Here is a 26743-nt window from a genome sequence, read left to right on the forward strand (position 1 = left end):
CACACTGCATGTTTACTATGTTTTAAGCACCTTCTGTGTGCCTTGATAACAGTTCTGTGGAACAGATGCTTTCACAGTCCATACTGTAGGAAACTTGAAGGCTCATCAAATGAACGAAGACCCACCTGGCTCAAATCCACATCCCTTCCACCTCCCTAAGTGGGATAATCTGGCTCCTGATTAGATTGTCTCCCATGCTTTCCAATCTCAAAGATCATTAATACTATCCCCAGACATAATAAACTTAAGAGATGTCTTCAGCCTTTGTCTCACTTGAACACTCTCAACCACTGTGTCACAGACAATCCCTTCTTGAGACTTTAGTAGGCTCCCTGTTGATAACGCGTTTGACACTTGGCATGCTTGTTTGCTTTGTATGTTGTTTTGATGATTCTTCTACTACTGTGGACACTGCTCACAGGCTCAGCTCCGACATAAGCCTTACAGTTCCTGACTTGACTCTGTCTACATCACCAGCCTCAGTACTTGACTTTCTTGTTATGATTCCTAATGTTTCTCAGAGGTCCAGCTCCCATGGCAAAATAAAATGTAAAGAAAAAGAGATGAAGAGAGCAATTTTCCTCTTCCAAAACACATCAGAGACACAGGGGTTATCTTTACTTATATTCTGTTGGCCTGAATGTCATGGCATGATCACACTTCACTAGCAGACAGAAGGATCATGTGGTGTATTCTGGTGGTCATCTGCCCTTTTAACCATCAAAGTTTCTGCCACTATGATGAAGGTGAGAACAAACACTGGAAAATCGCTAGCAGGTTCTGTTGCCAACAATAACCCTAAACCATACTTTCTCCTTGGAAGGAAGGCTGCTTTGTACTATTAATTTTCCACTGACACAGAGCAGAAGCTAAAAGTGAAGGTTATTAGGTGCCTATTTCCTCATTGCCCCTCCTTGCACTATCTCTCAAACTCAGCCCTTCCTTTTCAGTCATGTTATCTCCCCCTTGGTTCATACCCTGATGACTACATCAGCCTTGTTAAGTTCTCTCTTGTTTCTTTACAGCATACCTATTTTCTCTATTACCAAAGCTTCTTTTTCTTTCTATGCAGAAGTGCTATATTAAAATTACTCCCAACACATTATTTTAATATTAATCCATAAAACTTTAGTAGATCCCTCCACATATAAGATAAACTCAAATTTAATCCTGCCTAGTGTATGTTTCTTCTTCTTTCTGTCTCTGTCTCTCTGTCTCTCTCTCTCCGTTTCCCTCTGTCTCTGTCTGTCTCTCTGTCTCTGTCTCTGTCTCTCTCTCTCTCTCTCTCTCACACACACACACACACACACACACACACTCCATATCAATTGGTATCAAAGCCTGTGAATTTGAATTCAGAACCCAAGGACCTGAGACATCTTTCCGTCTCTTACATCTAGAGAATTCTCTTTTTCTAATAAGTTTTTTTAACAGCCACAGTTCAAAGTACTCTTTCTCTTCTTTGAGTTTTAACTGAAATTGCTATCATTGAATATGATTCATTTGTCTGATTTGTTTCATTTCATACTGCAAAGGAAAGTTTTATACATATGTCTTATTTCCCCAACTTGGTATTAATTCCCCTGAGGCTCAAACTTGAGGTCTCATGCATGACATGCAAATCTTAGCCTCCTTTCAAGATATTTTTGTGCCACAAGCTCTCTCCAAAATTGGATTTTGCTGAAGTTCCCTCCAGTGATATTATAACATTTGAGTCTCTGTAGCATGTACAAAAATAAATATTGGAGTTGACTGACAGAGTGATTCTTTCTTTCAAGACCAAAGTGCTTTTAAAAGTAGATTAAAATCCACTAAGTAGAGGACTTAAAAGCATATAGCTGAGCTTTCTTTGAATTATCCCATAGATATGCTCTAAGTGGGGTCCAATATGACCTCAGTATAACTGATCAGTCATAGGGAAGACCATGCAATATTTAAAACACACACACATACCACCCAAAAGATGCTCCAACATACAACACATGCTCTGCTATGTTCATAGCAGCCTTATTTATAATAGCCAGAAGCTGGAAAGAACCCAGATGCCCTTCAACAGAGGAATGGATACAGAAAATGTGGTATATCTACACAAAGGAATATTACTCAGCTATCAAAAACAATGACTTTATGAAATTAATAGGAAAATGGATGGAACTGGAAAATATTATCCTGAGTGAGGTAACCCAATCACAGAAAAACACACATGGTATGCACTCATTGATAAGTGGATATTAGCCCAAATGCTTGAATTACCCTAGATGCACAGAACACATGAAACTCAAGAAGGATGACCAAAATGCGAATGCTTCACTCCTTCTTTAAAAGGGGAACAATACCACCCTTGGGAGGGGATAGGGAAGCAATGTTTAGAACAGAGACTGAAGGAACACCCATTCAGAGCCTGCCCCACATGTGGCCCATACATATACAGTCACAAACTAGATAAGATGGATGAAGCAAAGAAGTGCAGGCTGACAGGAACTGGATGTAGATCTCTCCTGAGAGACATAGCCAGAATACGGCAAATACATAGGCGAATGCCATCATTAAACCACTGAACTGAGAACGGGACCCCTGTTGAAGGAATCTTAGAAAGGACTGAAAGAGCTTGAAGGGGCTCCAGACCCCATATGAACAACAATGCCAAGCAAACAGAGCTTCCAGGGACTAAGCCACTACCCAAAGACTATACATGGACTGACCCTGAGCTCCAACCTCATAGGTAGCAATGAATAGCCTAGTAAGAGCACCAGTGGAAGGGGAAGTCCTCAGTCCTGCCAAGACTGAACCCCCAGTGAATGGGATTGTTGTGGGGAGGGCAGTAATGGGGAGAGGATGGGGAGGGGAACACCCGTATAGAAGGGGAGGGGGATGGGCTAGGGGGATATTGGCCCAGAAACTGGAAAAGGGAATAACAATTGAAATGTAAATAAGAAATACCCAAGTTAATACACACACACACACACACACACACACACACACACACACACACACACACACCAATTGGTCATGATCAACTCAGGGACGATTCATATTAATTTTACTTTGCCAGTTAACAATGCACCTCTGCTCATGCTGCCCCATTTGCTGCTCAAGGAGTTGATGGGGCCAATGTTAGGCTGATATAGACTGAGAAAGGTTTGGTAACTTTATTGAGTTTGCCCAGTGTGTAAGTAGATGCCCAGTGTGGAGTCTTGTCTCGTGTATTTTTTTTAGCTACATGCTGTAGTCTCACAGCTACCTCTCTGGGAGTGCCTTCATGCCTTTAAACTCAGCTGAAAAATCCAGTTCAGACCTGATCGGGGTCTGCTTTTGCTCAGAGAGGTCAGGGACCTTGCAATGATAACAACAGTGCAAAGAGCTGTGTGCAACACTTGCCCTGCAGCATCCTCGCCTACTCATACCCACCCTGCTAGATTGCTTTTTGATAGTCCACCATTTCCTGGATTACTCTACTTCCGGGAGTGGCAAATAGCTGTGAACAGATATCACATTCAACCACTTGTTGCACAGCTACTCCAATACCAAGAAGCTCTCAGCCATAGCAAATGGTCTCCATCCACATTTAAGAAGTTAGTGACACATTATAGCCAGAGTTGAGTGTCATGTATCTGATGTATCTTCTTCCTAAGTTAAACCCAAAGAGTAGAATGACCATTAAACCATAGGACCTGCATTCAAAAAAGCCATAAGACATGTAGGAGATCTGAGACCTGGATTGGCTATAAAATTTGAAGGACCCAGTACAAAACAGAAATTTGGGGCCCAGTGGTCAAAATCCATTAAGTATTTGGAAGGTGCACAGCACCAGAAAACCAAGTTCAGGATCCTTCGAGCTTACCCTCTGTGCATGCTATACCTGAGACACAAGCTAAGATTTTGCAAGGGCCCTTTGGGAACTCTATCGGCCCAGTAGGATAATTTATAGGGTGACAATTAGTGTTGGGGATTTCTGCAAAGTGTGGCTGCCAGTGGCAACATCAGCATAGCTTTATGTTCTCTGTGTTTTCTTCTGGCTACCCTTTCCACTTGCCACTCATGCCAGCTTTTGTGTTCCATGGGCTCCTCAGGGCTGTATCCTATTATCCCTGTGGTCCGAACATAGCATCTGACATACAGTCCTAGCATAGCTATCATAGTATTAAGTTAGCACTTAATAAATGCTAAGTGTTGGTAGGTAAGTGTCCCTAATCTCCCCCATCCCACCTATAGTGGGATAATACATGTTGACTTGTCTTGCCCATTCCAACTAAATCACCAGTAGGTTCCTCCTGAGGGCAAAGCTTTTACTGACCTGAAAGGAAAGAGGTTCATCTTAGCAGTCCTGGAATCCTGCAGCAGCTACTAAGCTGAAGGGCAAAGGTAGACACAAGTGAGAGCAATACTGGGCTAATAAATCCTTTCATTTTAGAGACCTGCATTCGCAATGGACCCTCTGCACAAACTTTAGGGTTAACTTGAACATTTATGTAGAAAACATGACTTGGCCTTTGGGGCTTACACATAGTTAGTTCATATTAAAATAGCTCAGCTGGTTGTTTGTGATTAATACCCTTTCTGACTGAACAATTGCCAAGTCATATCCATTATTGAATACTTCATGTATCATCCATGACAACCCCAAACACTATGGATCATTAAAGAATCTCAGTGAGATTTATCTAGATGTCTAAACTCTGGATGCTAGAAGGCATTCAAGGAATAAAGACCATTAACCTTCACTAGATCCAAGATATCAAGTGTGTCCCTTTTCCTGTCCTTCTGACTGGGAGTGAAAGAGCATGGGATACGTTTTTGGATATGTGGACTGATGAAGTATTGGGAAACTACTTTTTTTTTGGTTTTGGTTTTGGTTTTCCTGTGGTCTTCAAAGAAATATGTTACATTTTTGCTTTTTCCTTGGAAGGTAAAATCAAAAAATCTTCCAGGCGCTGGTGAAATTATCCCCTGAATTGATGAGTTTGGGGATCTTTCCTGATCACTTCTATCTTTACAGCCTACGTAGAGTGTTTGGTACACAATTGATGTTTAACGATTTATTGAGGGTTAAGTACTGGAATTCACTCTGTTATATAGACTTTCTTGAAGCAATTTACAAAATTGGCTAAGTTCACTAATTTATGAACAGCCACATGTATTCTTCAGGAACAGTTTCAGAGAACATGGCAGGTTTTCAACTAAATTTTGGTTGTCATAGCACATTAAACATACCTAGAGTAAGCCAGGTGGTGGTGGCGCACACCTTTGATCCCAGCACTTGGGAGCAAAAGCAGAAGGATCTCTGAGTTTAAGGCTACCCTGGTCTTCAGAGCAAGTTCCAGGACAGCCAGAACTACACACACACACACACACACACACACACGCACACGCACACGCACACGCACACGCACACACGCACACGCACACACACACACACACACAAAACTTGTCTCAAACCAACCCCTCCCACTATCCCCAAAAATTACCTAGAATGAAAGAAAAAAATCCCAAGACACAGGATGAGCAGTGTCTGAGGAAGTTCCTCAGTAATACTCAAAAAGAGAAGAACACAAAACGGTTCAACAGTTTGATGGCTACTGTTTTCTATTTATATCCTTAGGGTCTGAAGCAATAGAAAGAGAGCCAGACTGTTCGATGGTGCTAAATGGGATTCTTGGGGAGTCAGTTACTCTCCCCGTAGATATTAAAGATGGCCAGAAAATTAATAACATTGCCTGGACTTCTAAATCATCTGTTGCTTTTGTAACACCAAAAGTCGGAGGACATGAACTTACCGTAACCCAGGACATTTATAAAGGACGACTAGAAGTCACAAATCAGACCTATAACCTGATCATTAGAAACCTGAGGATGAAAGATGCAGGTACTTACAAAGCAGACATCAATGAAAAGAACCGTGAGAAAACCATCACCAAGATCTACTGCCTTCAAATCTACTGTAAGTTATGGGAAGACCGGGGTAGGGAGGTAGGGGGGTGGTGGTGGGCAGGGTTGGATTCCTTTTTGCTTTGGAGATTTGTGATCTAAACCACGCCCATATTTCTGAAAATAGGGTTTCCTAACTCTTTTTATCCTTATAATTACATAAGCACATCAGTACTTATAAAGGTCTAACTTTAGTTCTGGTCTTGACAGACTTTAGCTATATTCTGTTTCACAACAGAATTTGTCCTTTGATCTTTGTTTTCTTTTCCTATAAAATATCAACAACCATACTAATCAATTTGCAAGCATTATCATGACTAGTAAGATACTATATGCAAAGTGGTCTTTAAAAAGATTCTGGTTTTAGAATAATTATAGAATTTATAGGAGAATGCCCTTCACTTCTTCTCTCTTCTGTTATACTAGATCCAAACTCTGAGTCTCATCCCCAGTGCTATTCAGATCTTCTAGGGTGACCTTTCTTCATGGTCTCTCCTGATTCCACAGAGATAAAATAAGCAGATCCAGGGAGGCACTTGGGAGGCAAAGGCAGAAGGATCTTGATGAGTTCAAGGCTAGCCTGGTCTTCAGAGCAAGTTCCAGGACAGCCAGGACTACACAAAGAAACCCTGTCTCAAAACAAACACCCCACCCCCTCCCACCCCACCCCCAAATACCTAGGAAGAAAGAAAAAAATGCCAAGACAAAGGATGAACAGTGTCTGAGGAACTCCTCTTTCTGTAATGCTAATTCTTTCAGAAATGCACACAGTGTTCAAGGTCAAAAACAGAAAATTTATGTTAGTACGATCTATAGAACCTTCTTAGACTGTGCCAGCACTTATTTATGAATGGAATCACTTATATTCCTATAGAATATAATCACATATGTAGCACTGGATACAACAAGCAAGGTAGTTAAGTAAGGCACTATTCCAAAATGTTCTTGTCTCAGTTTGGGAGGGTGGAGATCTGTTAGCCCTGACTCTAGCTTTTTCTACCTAACAGTTTTGTGCAAATGACATCTCTGTCCCTACTAAGAAAATGAAATGAGATTATAGTTTTCACCACTATGGCTGCACCAATACCCACCCCAATGTGCACATGCACTCGCTCGCATGCGTGCATGCGCACGCACACACACACACACATCTCTCTCGTACAATAATTAAAAGATGATCTTTTTCTTGTGTTTCAGCTATGTTGGAATATTTGGGGCCTGCTGTGGTAGTATAGCTGGGCTACAGTGAAGACACACTGTCTAGCTGTCATTGACTGTTTTTATCTAGGCATCTAGGACTGGGATGATTATAAATCTAGGTGATTATTTGGGGATTTGTCTTTTTGGGTGGGTGGTTTGTTCCTCGGTTTCTGTTTCTTCTCTGGATTTTCAGAGAGTGTGATGGTCCTGTGTTGTCTAGCAGGATGTTTTCTTTGAATGTGATGGTTGTCGTAGCCACTGGAGGTTCCAGATAAAAGATGATTCTGGGTATTGGGAGCTAACACTTAGGACCTGCGATAGGCTAGGGGTATGAAGGGGTTCATAGGAGAGAGAAGAAGAATGTTTAACCAGGATCTGTTTATTTCATCCCCTTGGGATCAGGGAGACAGTGAAGAGAGATCACCCCAGAGCATCTGCTCTAGATACTGGGGATGAGACTGGAGTGTTGGATCTAGAGGAACAGAAGGAAACAGGAAGATACACAGAATCCTATCTGCCTTCCTGGCAGGAATGGTCTGGGTTAGCAGGGAGTGACTGATGAGGTTGGGGGCTGGGGTAAATCAATAAGTGGGGGGAGAGGGTGGGTAGGCAAGGAAGATCTATGGATCCACAATAGATGTGGGCAAGAGTGGGGACATTAGAAGGAAGGCTGCAGCAGGTGTTCTGTTGCAGAGCAAGGGATGAAACTGGAGCTTTAAATTTGGAGGAGAGGAAGCCTTCCATTAGCTTACACGTTACCCTGGCCTGCTCAGGTAGTGCATTCACAGGGCACACTGGTACTGGAGGCTGGTTTACTAGAATGAATTGTGAGAAGGAAGGTTGGAGTAGAAGATAGAGGCCCTCAAAGAGAAAATTAATAAATCCATGAAATCCAAACAAACAGTGGAAAGAAATGAATAAAATGGTATAAGACTTGAAAATGGAAATAGAATCAATAAAGAAAACTAAAACTGAGGGAATTCTGGAAGTGAAATTTTTAAGAATTTGAACAGAAACTACAGAGGCAAATTTCAACAAAATACGAGAGATGGAAGAAAGCATATTAGGCATTGAAGATACAATAGAGAAAATGAATGTGTCAGTCAAAGAAAATGCTAAACCAATAAAAGGTCCTGACCAAACAAAACGAAAAAGAAAAGAAAACAAACAAACAAAAAACAACCAGAAAACTTGGTCCACTAAGAAAAGGCAAAACCTAAGAATAATAGGAATACAGGACAGAAAAGAATTCTACCTCAAAGGCCCAGAAAATGTTTTCAACAAAATCACAGAAGACTTTCTCACCAAAAGAAGAAGGTATCAGGCTGGAGAGATGGCTCAGCAGTTAAGAGCACTGACTGTTCTTCCGGAGGTCCTGAGTTCAATTCCCAGCAACCACATGGTGGCTCACAACCGTCTGTAATGAGATCTGGTGCCCAACTCTTCTGGTGTGTCTCAGACAGTTACAGTGTATACGTATACATAAAATAAATAAATCTTGAAGAAGAGGAAGAAGAGGAGGAGGAGGAAGAAGAGGAGGAGGAGGAAGAAGAAGAAGAGGAGGAAGGTATCTGTAAGGTATAAAAAGCATACAGAAGGCTCCCAAACCCTGTGGGAGAAAGAGCTCACTGCCTGGACAGGTGGGCACTCCTGAGACTGCAGAGTGGAAGAGACCACCAACAGTACCCACCCCTGCCCACATCCCTGGTCCAAGAGGAAACTGTATACAGCCTCTGGGAACCGGAAGATGGGGGCACTGGAGCTGCAGGTCCCCTGCACTCCTGACACCGGCGGGACTTGAAGGGACCAGATCAACAGTTCTCTGCACCCAAATCCCATGGGAGGGAGAGCTAAACCTTCAGAGAAGTAGACACCCCTGGGAAGCCAGAAGAGACTACACTCTGCCCACATTTCTGACTCCAGAGGAAAACACCTAACGACATCTGGGACCCCGGTGCACGGTGCTGCCCTGGAAAAGGCAGCACAGGCCCTCCTCATTGCTGCCCTCACGGAGAGCTCAAAAGCAACACCCCACAAGCAAACTTGAGCCTCGGGACCACAGGTAAGACCAACTTTTCTGCTCCAAGCGACCTGCCTGGTGATCTCAGGACACACAGAGGCAAAATTCTTCTGGGACTGGACACTTCCGGTTTTTAGCTGATCCCTGCCCGCAGCTCACTGCTCCCAAACCCTGTGGGAGAGAGAGCTCACTGCCCAGAGAGGTGGGCAACCCTGAGATTGCAGAACAGAAGAGACCACCAATACTGCCCACCCCTGCTCACATCCCTGGCCCAAGAGGAAACTGTATAGGGCCTCTGGGAACCAGAAGATAGGAGCACTGGAGCTGCAGGTCCCCTGTGCTTCAGACACCGCCAGAACCTGAAGGGACTGAATCAACAGTTCTCTGCACCCAAATCCCGCGGGAGGGAGAGCTAAACCTTCAGAGGGGCAGACACACCTGGGAAGCCAGAAGAGACTACACTCTGCCCACATTTCTGACTCCAGAGGAAAAAGCCTAACACCATCTGGGACGGGGGCTCCCGGAAAAGGCGGATGAGGCCCTCCTGGTTGCCGCCCTCACGGAGAGCTCAAAAGCAACACCCCACGAGCAAACTTGAGCCACGGCACCACAGGTAAGACCAACTTTTCTGCTCCAAGCGACCTGCCTGGTGAACTCAGGACACAGGCCCACAGGAACAGCTGAAGACCAGTAGACAGGAAAAACTACACGCCCGAAAGCAGAACACTCTGTTCCCATAACTGGCTGAAAGAAAACAGGAAAACAGGTCTACAGCACTGCTGACACACAGGCCTATAGGACAGCCTAGCCACTGTCAGAAATAGCAGAACAAAGTAACACTAGAGATAATCTGGTGGCGAGAGGCAAGCGCAGGAACCCAAGCAACAGAAACCAAGACTACATGGCATCATCGGAGCCCAATTCTCCCACCAAAGCAAACACTGAATATCCAAACACACCAGAAAAGCAAGATCTAGATTTAAAATCATATTTGATCATGATGCTGGAGGACTTCAAAAAAGACATGAAGAACTCCCTTAGAGAAACACAGGAAACCATAAATAAACAAGTAGAAGCCTATAGAGAGGAATCACAAAAATCACTGAAAGAATTCCAGGAAAACACAATCAAACAGTTGAAGGAACACAGGGAAACAACCCTGGATATAGAAAACCAAAGGAAGAGACAAGGAGCCGTAGATACAAGCATCACCAACAGAATACAAGATATAGAAGAGAGAATCTCAGGAGCAGAAGATTCCATAGAAATCATCAACTCAACTGTCAAAGATAATGTAAAGCGGAAAAAGCTACTGGTCCAAAACATACAGGAAATCCAGGACTCAATGAGAAGATCAAACCTAAGGATAATAGGTATAGAAGAGAGTGAAGACTCCCAGCTCAAAGGACCAGTAAATATCTTTAACAAAATCATAGAAGAAAACTTCCCTAACCTAAAGAAAGAGATGCCCATAAACATACAAGAAGCCTACAGAACTCCAAATAGATTGGACCAGAAAAGAAACTCCTCCCATCACATAATAGTCAAAACACCAAATGCACAAAATAAAGAAAGAATATTAAAAGCAGAAAGGGAAAAAGGTCAAGTAACATATAAAGGCAGACCTATCAGAATCACACCAGACTTCTCGCCAGAGACTATGAAAGCAAGAAGATCCTGGACAGATGTCATACAGACCCTAAGAGAACACAAATGCCAGCCCAGGTTACTGTATCCTGCAAAACTCTCAATTAACATAGATGGAGAAACCAAGATATTCCTTGACAAAACCAAATTTACACAATATCTTTCTACAAATCCAGCACTACAAAGATAATAAATGGTAAAGCCCAACACATGGAGGCAAGCTACACCCTAGAAAAAGCAAGAAACTAATCGTCTAGGCAACAAAACAAAGAGAAGAAAAGCACACAAACATAACCTCACATGCAAATATGAATATAGCAGGAAGCAATAATCACTATTCCTTAATATCTCTCAACATCAATGGTCTCAACTCCCCAATAAAAAGACATAGCTTAACAAACTGGATATGCAATGAGGACCCTGCATTCTGCTGCCTACAGGAAACACACCTCAGAGACAAAGACAGACACTACCTCAGAGTGAAAGGCTGGAAAACAACTTTCCAAGCAAATGGTCGGAAGAAGCAAGCTGGAGTAGCCATTCTAATATCGAATAAAATCAATTTTCAACTAAAAGTCATCAAAAAAGATAAGGAAGGGCACTTCATATTCATCAAAGGAAAAATCCACCAAGATGAACTCTAAATCCTAAATATATATGCTCCAAATACAAGGGCACCTACATACATAAAAGAAACCTTACTAAAGCTCAAAACACATATTGCACCTCACACAATAATAGTAGGAGATTTCAACACCCCATTCTCATCAATGGACAGGTCATGGAAACAGAAATTAAACAGAGACGTAGACAAACTAAGAGAAGTCATGAGCCAAATGGACTTAACAGATATTTATAGAACATTCTATCCTAAAGCAAAAGGATATACATCCTTCTTAGCACCTCATGGTGCTTTCTCCAAAATTGACCATATAATTGGTCATAAAACAGGGCTCAACAGATACAGAAAAATAGAAATAATCCCATGCGTCCTATCAGACCACCACAGGCTGAAGCTGGTCTTCAATAACAATAAGGGAAGAATGCCCACATATACATGGAAGTTGAACAATGCTCTACTCAATGATAACCTTGTCAAGGAAGAAATAAAGAAAGAAATTAAAGACTTCTTAGAATTTAATGTAAATAAAGGTACAACATACCCAAATTTATGGGACACAATGAAAGCTGTGCTAAGAGGAAAACTCATAGCTCTAAGTGCCTGCAGAAAGAAACAGGAGAGAGCATATGTCAGCAGCTTGACAGCACACCTAAAAGCTCTAGAACAAAAAGAAGCAATTACACCCAGGAGGAGTAGAAGGCAGGAAATAATCAAACTCAGAGCTGAAATCAACCCAAGTAGAAACAAAAAGGACCATAGAAAGAATCAACAGAACCAAAAGTTGGTTCTTTGAGAAAATCAACAAGATAGATAAACTCTTAGCCAGACTAACGAGAGGACACAGAGAGTGTGTCCAAATTAACAAAATCAGAAATGAAAAGGGAGACATAACTACAGAATCAGAGGAAATTCAAAAAATCATCAGATCCTACTACAAAAGCATATATTCAATAAAACTTGAAAATCTGCAGGAAATGGACAATTTCCTAGACAGATACCAGGTACTGAAGTTAAATCAGGAATAGATAAACCATTTAAACAACCCCATAACTCCTAAGGAAATAGAAGCAGTCATTAAAGGTCTCCCAACCAAAAAGAGCCCAGGTCCAGACGGGTTTAGTGCAGAATTCTATCAGACCTTCATAGAAGACCTCATATCAATACTATCCAAACTATTCCACAAAATTGAAACAGATGGATCACTACTGAATTCCTTCTATGAAGCCACAATTACTCTTATACATAAACCACACAAAGACCCAACAAAGAAAGAGAACTTCAGACCAATTTCCCTTATGAATATCGACGCAAAAATACTCAATAAAATTCTGGCAAACTGAATCCAAGAGCACATCAAAAAATCATCCACCATGATCAAGTAGGCTTCATCCCAGGCATGCAGGGATGGTTTAACATACGGAAAACCATTAACGTGATCCATTATATAAACAAACTGAAAGAACAAAACCACATGATCATTTCATTAGATACTGAGAAAGCATTTAACAAAATTCAACACCCCTTCATGATAAAAGTCCTGGAAAGAATAGGAATTCAAGGCCCATACCTAAACATAGTAAAAGCCATATACAACAAACCAGTCACTAACATTAAACTAAATGGAGAGAAACTTGAAGCAATCCCACTAAAATCAGGGACTAGACAAGGCTGCCCACTCTCTCCCTACTTATTCAATATAGTTCTTGAAGTTCTAGCCAGAGCAATCACACAACAAAAGGAGATCAAGGGGATACAGATTGGAAAAGAAGAAGTCAAAATAACACTATTTGCAGATGATATGATAGTATATTTAAGTGATCCCAAAAGTTCCACCACAGAACTACTAAAGCTGATAAACAACTTCAGCAAAGTGGCTGGGTATAAAATTAACTCAAATAAATCAGTAGCCTTCCTCTACACAAAACAGAAACAAGCCGAGAAATAAATTAGGGAAACGACACCCTTCATAATAGTCCCAAATAATATAAAATACCTCGGTGTGACTTTAACCAAGCAAGTAAAAGGTCTGTACAATAAGAACTTCAAGACTCTGAAGAAACAAATTGAAGAAGACCTCAGAAGATGGAAAGATCTCCTATGCTCATGGATTGGCAGGATTAATATAGTAAAAATGGCCATTCTACCAAAAGCGATCTACAGATTCAATGTAATCCCCATCAAAATACCAATCCAATTCTTCAAAGAGTTAGACAAAACAATTTGCAAATTCATCTGGAATAACAGAAAACCCAGGATAGCTAAAACTATCCTCAACAATAAAAGGACTTCAGGGGGAATCACTATCCCTGAACTCAAGCTGTATTACAGAGCAATAGTGATAAAAACTGCATGGTATTGGTACAGAGACAGACAGATAGACCAATGGAACAGAATTGAAGACCCAGAAATGAACCCACACACCTATGGGCACTTGATTTTTGACAAAGGAGCCAAAACCATCCAATGGAAAAAAGATAGCATTTTCAGCAAATGGTGCTGGTTCAACTGGAGGTCAACATGTAGAAGAATGCAGATCGATCCATGCTTATCACCCTGTACAAAGCTTAAGTCCAAGTGGATCAAGGACCTCCACATCAAACCAGATACACTCAAACTAATAGAAGAAAAAGTGGGGAAGCATCTCAAACACATGGGCACTGGAGAAAATTTCCTGAACAGAACACCAATGGCTTATGCTCTAAGATCAAGAATTGACAAATGGAAAGAAAAAAAAGAATTGACAAATGGGATCTCATAAAACTGCAAAGGTTCTGTAAGGCAAAGGACATTGTGGTAGGACAAAATGGCAACCAACAGATTGGGAAAAGATCTTTACCAATCCTACAACAGATAGAGGCCTTATATCCAAAATTTACAAAGAACTCAAGAAGTTAGACCGCAGGGAGACAAATAACCCTATTAAAAAGTAGAGTTCAGAGCTAAACAAAGAATTCACAGCTGAGGAATGCCGAATGGCTGAGAAACACCTAAAGAAATGTTCGACATCTTTAGTCATAAGGGAAATGCATATCAAAACAACCCTGAGATTTCACCTCACACTAGTGAGAATGGCTAAGATCGAAAACTTAAGTGACAGCAGATGCTGGCGAGGATGTGGAGATGCTCCTCCATTGTTGGTGGGATTGCAGACTGGTACAACCATTCTGGAAATAAGTCTGGAGGTTCCTCAGAAAATTGGACATTGAACTACCTGAGGACCCAGCTATACCTCTCTTGGGCATATACCCAAAAGATGCTCCAACATATAAGAAAGACACATGGTCCACTATGTTCATAGCAGCCTTATTTATAATAGCCAGAAGCTGGAAAGAACCCAGATGCCCTTCAACAGAGGAATGGATACAGAAAATGTGGTACATCTACACAATGGAATACCACTCAGCTATCAAAAACAATGACTTTATGAAATTCATAGGCAAATGGATGGAACTGGAAAATATCATCCTGAGTGAGGTAACCCAATCACAGAAAAACACACATGGTTTTCACTCATTGATAAGTGGATATTAGCCCAAATGCTTGAATTACCCTATTGCACAGAACACATGAAACTCAAGAAGGATGAGTGCGTAACTCCTTCTTTAAAAGGGGAACAAGAATACCCTTGGGAGGGAATAGGGAAGCAAAGTTTAGAACAGAGGCAGAAGGAACACCCATTCAGAGCCTGCCCCATATGTGGCCCATACATATACAGCCACCAAACTAGATGAGATGGATGAAGCAAAGAAGTGCAGGCCAGGGTTGGGGATTTAGCTCAGTGGTAGAGCGCTTGCCTACCAAGCGCAAGGCCCTGGGTTCGGTCCCCAGCTCCGAAAAATAGAAAAGAAAAAAAAAAAAAAAAAAAAAAAAGAAGTGCAGGCCAACAGGAACCGGATGTAGATCTCTCCCGAGAGACACAGCCAGAATACAGCAAATACAGAGGCGAATGCCAGCAACAAACCACTGAACTGTGAACTGGACCCCCGTTGAAGGAATCAGAGAAAGGACTGGAAGAGCTTGAAGGGGCTTGAGACCCCATATGAACAACAATGCCAAGCAACCAGAGCTTCCAGGGACTAAGCCACTACCCAAGACTATACATGGACTGACCCTGGACTCCAACCTCATAGGTAGCAATGAATAGCCTAGTAAGAGCACCAGTGGAAGGGGAAGCCCTTGGTCCTGCTAAGACTGAACACCTAGTGAACGTGATTGTTGGGGGGGAGGGCGGTAATGGGGGGAGGATGGGGAGGGGAACACCCGTCTAGAAGGGGAGGGGGAGGGGTTAGGGGGATGTTGGCCTGGAAACCGGGAAAGGGACTAACAATGGAAATGTAAATAAGAAATACTCAAGTTAATAAAAAAAAAAAAGATTAATTAGAAAGGTGATGGTGGAGCAGGAATAGGGTCGTTGTGATCTCTGACTACTTCCTGCTCGCTTTGGGGTGACGTGTCTCTAGGGAACCTAGTAAAATGGGTATGGGGTGTCTGTCCAGTCTTAGAGTTGGCTGTTTCATCTATTTTAGAAACCTTCCCTCCATTGATTTCTCAAGTGTAGAGCATCAGTGACCAAAAGAATAAATCAAGCCTAAAGTTACAACATCCTCAAATGTATGCGGTGTAAGAACTTCTGCTATGGTGAGGTTCCCCTCCCTACTCCTTTCACCTCCTCCCCCTCCCTTTTTGCCTTGGGATATATTATATGAAAAAATAATCAATTTTCAATAAAAAGGAAAATGAAAAAATAGATATGTGTATACGTGTGTATATATGAATGTGTAGCAACAATTAATGAAAAACAAGGGCCATAAGTTTGAAGAAGGAAGCATGTGTGGAAGGGTTTGGAGGAAGGAAAGGGAGATATGGTGTAATTACATATAATCTCAGCTAAGAAAAAATGTCCTTGATTACTTAATGTGAGTGACAGAAAAATAAATATAGGAAAAGCCCTTTAAAAAAAAAAAACAACCTTCTGCTATGGCTAATTTAAAGATCTATAGGGTTGAAAGGATGTACTCACATCATTATAAAGCATGGATGAAATATATCTAACTCATCGCCAGCACCATGGATCATAATAAAATATCAAAAATAATTTTAATATAATGTATTTGCTTTCATGACTTATTTAATGCTGTGTTTAACATCTATTACACAAATTTCTGAAAAGCTAACAGCTGATTCTCACAAGCTTTTATATGCTGCTTTCAGCTCACTGTAGACTATGTTTTCTCCCTCATAGCTCGGCTGGCAAAACCAAAAATTACAAAGAGTTCAATAACATCTTTGAACAATACCTGTAATATCACACTGACATGCTCTGTGGAGGAAGAAGAAAAGAATGTGGTGTATAGTTGGAGTCCCTCTGGAGAGGAAAGCAATGTCCTTCAAATCTTCCACTCCCCTATGGACCAAAAACTGACTTATACATGTACAGCCTCGAACCCTGTCAGCAACAATTCTGACTCCGTCACTGTGCAACAGCCATGTACAGGTAACGAGCTCCTTTCTGGAAAGCCTCAGAACTCACTCTGAAAAGCTCTAAGGTTTAACCTTACCTTCACATGTGCATGCCTCCTTTATGGTGAGACTAGCCCTGGGTGTATCTTCAACCAGGCAGCCTCCTGGGGAAAGACCAAAGCCTTCTTCTGTGAAGGATTAAGCATTCCCAGGTATTTTTGAGGAGCCCCTTTGACTCTTGGATTCTGATAGTAAATTGAAGAGCTTTGGCCCTCTCGCAAGGGCATCCCATTTTGACAGTGGCTCTGAGTGAGTCCAAACCTGCACAGAACCGTGGGCCTGTCTCCTGATAGCCAACGCTCACTACAGTTTCTATTTCCAGACTCTCCCAGCTTCCATCCTTACCATGGTGTGTTGCCAGGGGGGCTGGCCGCGCTCTCTCTGCTTATGCTCATTCCAGTGGTGGCACTTCTGTTCCATTTGTACAAGAGAAGGAGAGGTAGGATTGTCCTGGAAGGTAAAATGTGAGAATGTGTCTCCTTTCTTCTAAGAAGTAAGGTTATTTATTTACCCAGACTGGGGAGAAGAGTATCATTTTGGGAACTTTGGTGGCAAGACTTAGACAAGACAAGCTCAGAAATGCTGAAGTCTATGATAATCTTGGATTAGATCCATTGTGTGTAGATGTTTTTGTGTCCTATATAATAAGAAGGCGCAAAATTCTGGCTTTTCAACCTGACCCTAAAACATTGTGTTAATACTAAAGAAAAAGAATGTGTTGAGATTAATACCTCATGTAGCTCAAAAAATTTTAAAGCAAAGATCTATAAACCCTTTCTTTGTTTTTCTGTAGCCTCCTATGGAGTCTGGCATTAAGGAGTAGAAGCTTAATAAATACTTTACTGCTTCATGAATGCTTGTGGTTATAGTCAGTTATGCACCAGGATAAGAAATCACCAAGTATAATTAGAATAAATCAAATTAAACAACCGAGGCCCTGACATGAAAAGTCTACTAACCATGCAAGGTCGTCAATGCCAGAGCTATCTTTGAATTTCATACAGGGCCTAGGAAGATTCTCTTTAGGCTAAACTGAGCCTCAGGCATAAAAAAGAATTCCCAATGTGCTTTAGGTGAGATTTGAGTAAGCTGTGCCCTACCGCACGTGTAATTCTTGGGATGGAAAGAACATCTGAGGATCCGAACATCCTTTTCCATAGGGTGGGAGCCATTTAACCTGCAGATTTTTTTTTATTACAGAAAAATAAAATGACTAGGCAGCCTCTAAAAACCCATCTACCCTTCACAGACTATGGTTCTGTGTTTATTTGTAGCAGATGATGTCTCAAAGAAAATAATATACTCTGCAGTTTCAAGAAATGCCCATCTCACAGAGTCCAGAATCTATGATGAAATCCCACAGTCCACGGTAAGCTGATGCTATTCATAAATGCACCCTATTACTAGGACCACTAGAATAGGAGTCTTGGGCAACACCTGCCTTCTCTTTGCCATTGTATGGAATGTATACACTGTATAGAAGCTACAGCCAAGAATTTGGATAGACCAACAAAGAAACACCACGCTAAGAAAATGATCCTCATGAAAAAAAGAAAAAGATAGTATATTGTCTCCTTACAACAGTGTCCATGGTATAAAGCCCCGAGCGTCACATGAAGGCCTAGCTGTGGGTTAGAAGTGGTTTGTGTCTAAGAAGAGCTCCCTGGAGGGATGAGACAATAAAAGAGTCCTTATTGTGAGTTGAGGGGTGCCATGGGATCACCAACAGGGCAAAATCATTGCTAAGGCTGTTCTGAGGACAGCCCTGAACTACACTAGCTGGTCCAGCAGCAGCTCCTCTTCTCAGACTCTGAACCACTCTGGCCCACACCTTCTGCTTCTTGTCTGCTTTCCCCTGGTTGACACCCACTAAATACCATCTTCCGTGTCTACACAAGCCTGCTTCCCTGGGTCTGCAAGGACTGAAGGGAGACACTTGGGTTTTCCAGTTACTCTGACACTGTACTGGAATTGATGGGGATGCTGTTAGAGTCAGATTAACTCGCACAAAACTAAACTCCAGGCGGAGCGAGACTCAGTCTAAACTACGTAGAGCCCTCCTCCTTGCTCCTAGAGGCCTTTTGCTGCAAGGCTATGTCCAGCTGTCACCCATTTATCTTTATCGTTACCTTAACCTAATCCAGAGTTGGAGAGAACAAGAGCAGATGCCTGCAAAGAAGGCTACACAGTAAAGTTGTGTCAGGAAGCGGGTGATGGAGAGACTGGGTTTAGAAAGAGAGATTCGTAGGGTTTGTCTCCTGCATTCTCGCTGAAGAGAATCTCTTTTCCAGATGCTGTCCCGTACGGAAGAGCCCGTGACCACCATTTATTCCTCGGTGCAGCTTTATGAGAAGGTAAATCCTGTGTGGCCTTTTTATCTCTTTTCCCGTGTGTTCTACCCACCTTCTGTACCCCATCCATCAGTATTTAATTGAAAACCCAAATCTCCTCGAGCCAATGGGAAAGTTGTCCACAGGATCCTGAGTACTAGATTATGTGAGACATAATCTGGTAGTGACTCGTCCCCAGCAGTCATTTGACTCTGTGTGGAGATGAGAATGGAATTGTTGGGAAACAGAAAGAACTAAGACTGAACTATGAACAAATACTGCGTCCTGGATGTTGCTTGAAGTCTAACAATCAAAACCAATTTCGAACATCCTTATTCCTTTCTACTTATCTCTTCCGGGCTAAGAAGTACCCTGGGGCTCCCAAATAAGGGTGCTGGAGCAGAGGTAAAGGACTTCTCAAAAGAAATGGCCTTTCTGCCTCACATGTCCCCAAGCACAGGACATCAGCCTGTGCCATTTTCCTAACTCGCCTCCAATTGCACCTTTCAGTTAACATGTCTTTCATATTTCTTCTCTTACACAGACGGGGAAAACCAACATGAAGGACGAAAGACCACCCAAGACTTTGTGTAATGAAATTGTTGTCTAGGTGAGCGGGCAGTGTTCTCCCTCTGGAAACTGAGTTACAACCACTGTGAGAACAGGGGTCCCGAAGACCTAGGCCTTCTCTGGCTACCCCCTTACCAGAACATTGCAAATACCACATTCCAGCATGCAAGCAGAGCAGGAAACCTTCTGTTGTTGGGCATTCCTTGTACTCAACAACCTTTGTATTCCTTGTTAGGCTTGTGGACACTTTCCCTAACTCGTCAAATCCTTCCTATGAGAACAATAAGACACACTCCCTGAAATGGCACCTCACAAACTCTTTCACTTCGCCGGGCATATAAAAATTGATTTTTTTGGCACAAAGGATGAAATCATCCATGTCTCTAGAAGACTGAATATGGATGGAAGATTCTCCTGTCAATATGTAACATCACTGTCCAACAGCTGTGGGAAGAAATCAGTCAATATTGTGAATACCTGTAACACACCACGGCATACCAGCTGGATCTTCTATGCAGAGTCAACCTGTGTAAGGAGCCCTGAGGCAAGGCCTCCACCAGTCGCTACAATGCCTTAAGTAATTTAGGAATGGCATCTTTAAGGTATATGTTATCCCTTACTTGAAAGCATGGCATAGCCAACCTAGTGTAGGCTACACATTCATTCCTCCACTCAAGAACCATCGTGCAGATCCCACTAAAATCAGGGACTAGACAAGGCTGCCCACTCTCTCCCTACTTATTCAATATAGTTCTTGAAGTTCTAGCCAGAGCAATCACACAACAAAAGGAGGTCAAGGGGATACAGATCGGAAAAGAAGAGGTCAAAATATCACTATTTGCAGATGATATGATAGTATATTTAAGTGATCCCAAAAGTTCCACCAGAGAACTACTAAAGCTGATAAACAACTTCAGCAAAGTGGCTGGGTATAAAATTAACTCAAATAAATCAGTAGCCTTCCTCTACACAAAACAGAAACAAGCCGAGAAATAAATTAGGGAAACGACACCCTTCATAATAGTCCCAAATAATATAAAATACCTCGGTGTGACTTTAACCAAACAAGTAAAAGATCTGTACAATAAGAACTTCAAGACTCTGAAGAAAGAAATTGAAGAAGACCTCAGAAGATGGAAAGATCTCCCATGCTCATGGATTGGCAGGATTAATATAGTAAAAATGGCCATTCTACCAAAAGCGATCTACAGATTCAATGTAATCCCCATCAAAATACCAATCCAATTCTTCAAAGAGTTAGACAGAACAATTTGCAAATTCATCTGGAATAACAGAAAACCCAGGATAGCTAAAACTATCCTCAACAATAAAAGGACTTCAGGGGGAATCACTATCCCTGAACTCAAGCAGTATTACAGAGCAATAGTGATAAAAACTGCATGGTATTGGTACAGAGACAGACAGATAGACCAATGGAACAGAATTGAAGACCCAGAAATGAACCCACACACCTATGGGCACTTGATTTTTGACAAAGGAGCCAAAACCATCCAATGGAAAAAAGATAGCATTTTCAGCAAATGGTGCTGGTTCAACTGGAGGTCAACATGTAGAAGAATGCAGATCGATCCATGCTTATCACCCTGTACAAAGCTTAAGTCCAAGTGGATCAAGGACCTCCACATCAAACCAGATACACTCAAACTAATAGAAGAAAAAGTGGGGAAGCATCTCAAACACATGGGCACTGGAGAAAATTTCCTGAACAGAACACCAATGGCTTATGCTCTAAGATCAAGAATTGACAAATGGAAAGAAAAAAAAGAATTGACAAATGGGATCTCATAAAACTGCAAAGCTTCTGTAAGGCAAAGGACATTGTGGTAGGACAAAATGGCAACCAACAGATTGGGAAAAGATCTTTACCAATCCTACAACAGATAGAGGCCTTATATCCAAAATATACAAAGAACTCAAGAAGTTAGACCACAGGGAGACAAATAACCCTATTTAAAAATGGGGTTCAGAGCTAAACAAAGAATTCACAGCTGAGGAATGCCGAATGGCTGAGAAACACCTAAAGAAATGTTCAACATCTTTAGTCATAAGGGAAATGCATATCAAAACAACCCTGAGATTTCACTTCACACCAGTGAGAATGGCTAAGATCAAAAACTCAGGTGACAGCAGATGCTGGCGAGGATGCGGAGAAAGAGGAACACTCCTCCATTGTTGGTGGGATTGCAGACTGGTACAACCATTCTGGAAATCAGTCTGGAGGTTCCTCAGAAAATTGGACATTGAACTGCCTGAGGATCCAGCTATACCTCTCTTGGGCATATACCCAAAAGATGCCCCAACATATAAAAAAGACATTTGCTCCACTATGTTCATAGCAGCCTTATTTATAATAGCCAGAAGCTGGAAAGAATCCAGATGCTCTTCAACAGAGGAATGGATACAGAAAATGTGGTACATCTACACAATGGTACATCACTCAGCTATCAAAAACAATGACTTTATGAAATTCATAGGCAAATGGATGGAACTGGAAAATATCATCCTGAGTGAGGTAACCCAATCACAGAAAAACACACATGGTATGCACTCATTGATAAGTGGCTATTAGCCCAAATACTTGAATTACCCTAGATGCCTAGAACAAATGAAACTCAAGACGGATGATCAAAATGTGAATGCTTCACTCCTTCTTTAAAAGGGGAACAAGAATACCCTTGGCAGGGAATAGAGAGGCAAAGATTAAAACAGACACAGAAGGAACACCCATTCAGAGCCTGCCCCACATGTGGCCCATACATATACAGCCATCCTATTAGACAAGATGGATGAAGCAAAGAAGTGCAGGCCGACAGGAACCGGACGTAGATCTCTCCCGAGAGACACAGCCAGAATACAGCAAGTACAGAGGCGAATGCCAGCAGCAAACCACTGAACTGAGAACGGGACCCCCGTTGAAGGAATCAGAGAAAGAACTCGAAAAGCTTGAAGGAGCTCAAGACCCCTTATGAACAACAATGCCAAGCAACCAGAGCTTCCAGGGACTAAGCCACTACCTAAAGACTATACGTGGACTGACCCTGGACTCTGACCTCATAGGTAGCAATGAATATTTTAGTAAGATCACCAGTGGAAGGGGAAGCCCTGGGTCCTGCTAAAACTGAACCCCCAGTTGGAGGGAGGGTGGTAATGGGGGGAGGATGGGGAGGGGAACACCTGTATAGAAGGAGGGGGAGGGATTAGGGGGATGTTTGCCCGGAAACCGGGAAAGGGAATAACACTCGAAATGTAAATAAGAAATACTCAAGTTAAAAAAAAATAGTAGTAGTAGTAGTAGTAAAAGTAGTAGTAGAAGTAGTAGTGGTAGTAGTGGTAGTAGTAGTAATATTTTAATGTACTATTGAATTGAATGTACTAGTGTTTTGTAGACATTGTTGACTTTAATATGAACATTGGTTATTATTATCTTACTCCTTACTTTCTACTTTTCATATGTACACCTTGTTCCATTTTTTCCTATTATGGATTAAGAAAGAAGGAATATTAACTATAAAAAAAAAAAAAAAAAGAACCATCGTGCAGGACACAACTGCCACTCTTACCAAATACAGACGGCCATGCTACTTTGTTGTCTCGCGCCCAACATCTCACCAGTAAGAACGACTGGCGGTAACAGGATTCTTCTGCGAACAAGCCTTTACTGTACAGCTCCCTTGAACAGGGACAGGGGACCACGAGCGGCAAAGTCGCTCGCCTTATATACACAACAGTATGCTAATAATCTCTCAGGGATTGGTCGGGCATGGGTCACCCCACTATCACCCCACTACTTGTCCTCCAGGAATTGGCAGAGAATGAATCACCTCACTAGCATGGTACCGCCCCTCATTAGCGTATTAACGGCCAACTGACATCAGGTGCAAAAACCGCACATGTGCAGTACCGTTGTTCACCACTGGAGGGCGCCCTACACTTTGTAAGCTGTGGCCTGTGGCCCTAAGCCAGGTAGATACATTCTCTTAGTGTGGCTCTAAAATATGTACTTTCTGCACAGACTAGAATGCTAGAGATCGTGAGAAGCCGCAGGGGATTTCCTTTCTAGCCAAGCTTTCCTTCCCTAAGTTTTACTTCAGTCTGCCTTTGCACGAAGACACATCCTGCCCAAGAGACTCACTCTCCAAAAAGAATTGACCAGCTACTTTTCTGACACTTTGAGGGAAGTGGGTGGAACCAAGCCAACCAAACAAGAGATCTTGAAGAATGAAGAGTCATTTACATTCCTAAGAGGGAACCTGAGAGCTGACGGTGCAGACGGTGAAATCGGATTCATTCCTGTTCCTTCATTTCAGCTCAGAGAACCATAGGGTTCAAGCTGACGTTGAGTTCCTTCACTCCACAAAGTCACTCTCAGCTGGCTGGACATCCTCTAGCTGGACAGGACAACATGTGATCATTCAAGGACTTGTTTGTCTTTTGTGTTAACTGTCCTTACCAGCAAAATCCTAAATGCCCATGAACTGGACAGCCATGAACCAGGCTGGACAGCAGAAGTGACCTCTATTTGGGTTTAATGAAATCGTGTGTCCCATGAAGGCTAAGCCTTGCTCTGACTTTCTGACAGGTGCCATTTTTTCCTCCCATTTTTAACCATCTCTAAGTGAAATACAACTCCTGCCCAAACGTGAATTGATGATTTATTCATTTTGTTGATACCTGTCAGGTCCCAAAGAAACCCCGGACAAAGGGCTAACTGGAGTGCCAATTAGCATATCAAAGAGCAGAGGCTCATTCAGCACCTGCAGCTCCTCCCTGCTCTCCTCACCTCAGCCCCCTCTCCTAACCCTCTCCAGACCAGCAATTTCCCCTCCTTCAGCTTCTGAATTGCCAGCCATTTTGCCCATTCCCTCTCTCTTGGTTCCTCCATCTCTCTTGGTTCCTCCCTCTCTCTTGGTTCCTCCCTCTCTCTTGGTCCTCTTAACCCACTCTTCTCTTCCTCTCTTGCTCAACACCCCACCCACCCTCATGACCTGGTCTAGTCTGCTAACCATGTTCAATCTGCTACTTTCTCTCTCTGCTCTGGACTCTTCCAGATGCCTCTGGATATTCTCTCCCTCATGCGGACAATAAAAACCTTCTCCTCAACCAGACCTAGGAACAGCCATGTCCGATTTTGCATTCAATACCTTATGTTCCTTTTCCTAGTGGCTTGTTTACAAGGCTTTCCTTGTAAGAATTCTCAGTATATGGAGGAGACAGCATTCAGAGTGTTTGAAATTGTCAAGAAACAACTTTAATAAAAAGCTTTAAAAGGAGGAGGAGGAAAAGGAGAAAGAGAAGAGGAGGAGAAGGAAAGAAAATTTTGTGTCCCAGTGAATGGACCCATAGAACATTCTAGCACAAATTACTGTTACTAAGGCTTCGAGGCCCAAAATATAAGATGAATATTATTATCTTGCCCTTGTCTAAATGAAGAGGCAATTCCAGCACTGACATTGTTAGCTTACAGGTGATTTCACTAGGCTCCTCCTATTGGAGTAGAAATCTCAGCTCTCGTCCAGACAAACTACACCAAGCCAACATGGTTCCACGTGGAAAGGTTTAATGAGAGAAGAAGAGTAGAAGAGGAGAGGAGTAAAGGCCAGCCATGAGCACATGGAGGGAAGGGGAAAGGAATGGGAAGAGAAGGGACAAAGGGGAAGAGGGGAAGAGCAGGAGGCAAGAGAAGAGAGTGAGGAGGGGGCAAGCAGCCCCTTTTATAGTGAGTCAGGCATACCTGACTGTTGCCAGGTAACTGTGGGGATGGAGCTTAGACAGAATACCAACATTCCCCCATATTGGTTTAATTAAAAAAGAAAAATTAGAAAGGCAATAGTGGAGCAGGAATAGGGTCGTTGTGATCTCTGACTACTTCCTGCTTGCTTTGGGGCGATGTGTCTCTAGGGAACCTAGAAAAATGGGTATGGGATGTCTGTCCAGTCTTAAGAGTTGGCTGTTTCCTTGTTGTCCAGGGTCTGTGGAACCATCTGAGGATAGGCCAGAAGGAACAGGTCCAATAGAAGCGTCTGTGTCCAGTAAACCACTGAACTGAGAACAGGACCCCTGTTGAAGGAATCAGAGAAAGAACTCGAAAAGCTTGAAGGGGCTCGAGACCCCTTATGAAGAACAATGCCAAGCAACCAGAGCTTCCAGGGACTAAGCCACTACCTAAAGACTAAACATGGACTGACCCTGGACTCTGACCTCATAGGTAGCAATGAATATCCTAGTGAGAGCACCAGTGGAAGGGGAAGCCCTGGGTCCTGCTAAGACTGAACCCCCAGTGAACTAGATTGTTGGGGGGAGGGCGGCAATGGGGGGAGGATGGGGAGGGGAACACCCATAAAGAAGGGGAGGGGGGAGGGGGATGTTTGCCCGGAAACCGGGAAAGGGAATAACATTCGAAATGTAAATAAGAAATACTCAAGTTAATAATAAAAAAAAAAAAAAAAAAAAAAAAAAAAGAAGTGTCTGTGTCTGTGAGAGGAGATTGAACTCTCTCTGGAGCTGTCCCGGGTGTAGTAAGTGCCTGGATTTGACAAGATGCTGAAACACACACACACACACACACACACACACACACACACACACATATATATATATATAGTAGTGAATAAGATTAAGTGCATTTGGAAGAAAAGAAAATTTTTTTTCTTAGATGTATTTGAAACCCAGAGGAATCCCACCCTTGGAGTAGGTAGTAGGTGGAAACTTTAAGCAGATGGACTTATCTGGCTGGAGTCTATTTGGTCCATGAGAGGTAGGTCTGAGTGGATTTCCTGTAGCTTGTAAGTTTACAAAAGAGATAATGTGAGTTAACAACATGAACATTCTTTTTTTTTTTTTTGGTTCTTTTTTTTTTTTTTTTTCCGGAGCTGGGGACCGAACCCAGGG

At 42.3% G+C, this 26743-nt stretch overlaps 1 protein-coding gene and 1 long non-coding RNA gene across 49 annotated transcripts in view; one reads left to right on the plus strand and one right to left on the minus strand.

Annotated features, from left to right (window-relative positions):
- Nucleotides 1-25936, plus strand: part of Cd84 (CD84 molecule) — a 39616-nt gene extending 13680 nt beyond the window's left edge. For 2 of the 20 annotated variants that reach the window (XM_087581469.1, XM_087581467.1), the window contains 7 exons: nt 5600-5938; nt 16657-16908; nt 17257-17373; nt 18212-18303; nt 19226-19288; nt 19809-19874; nt 20070-23283. In XM_087581469.1, the coding sequence (XP_087437595.1) occupies nt 5635-5938; nt 16657-16908; nt 17257-17373; nt 18212-18303; nt 19226-19288; nt 19809-19874 (894 nt within the window). In that variant the 5' untranslated portion in view covers nt 5600-5634 and the 3' untranslated portion in view covers nt 20070-23283. Of the gene's footprint in view, nt 1-5599; nt 5939-15940; nt 16053-16656; nt 16909-17256; nt 17392-18208; nt 18304-19225; nt 19289-19808; nt 23284-25821 lie in introns of those variants that run through there. The other 18 variants (XM_087581460.1, XM_087581462.1, XM_087581464.1 and 15 more) reach the window with 18 other exon arrangements.
- The window catches only part of LOC103692288 (uncharacterized), a 140921-nt gene that overhangs the window by 98817 nt on the left and 15361 nt on the right, over nt 1-26743 (minus strand). For 19 of the 29 annotated variants that reach the window (XR_015636168.1, XR_015636180.1, XR_015636162.1 and 16 more), the window contains exon 3: nt 17280-17384. This is a non-coding gene — a long non-coding RNA (uncharacterized LOC103692288). Of the gene's footprint in view, nt 1-3023; nt 3628-4294; nt 4350-16514; nt 17385-19337; nt 19477-26743 lie in introns of those variants that run through there. The other 10 variants (XR_015636163.1, XR_015636161.1, XR_015636165.1 and 7 more) reach the window with 6 other exon arrangements.

Source organism: Rattus norvegicus, chromosome 13 (assembly GCF_021556685.1).
Source record: "Rattus norvegicus strain SHRSP/BbbUtx chromosome 13, alternate assembly SHRSP_T2T, whole genome shotgun sequence".
In the NCBI taxonomy this organism is placed as follows: Eukaryota; Metazoa; Chordata; class Mammalia; order Rodentia; family Muridae; genus Rattus; species Rattus norvegicus.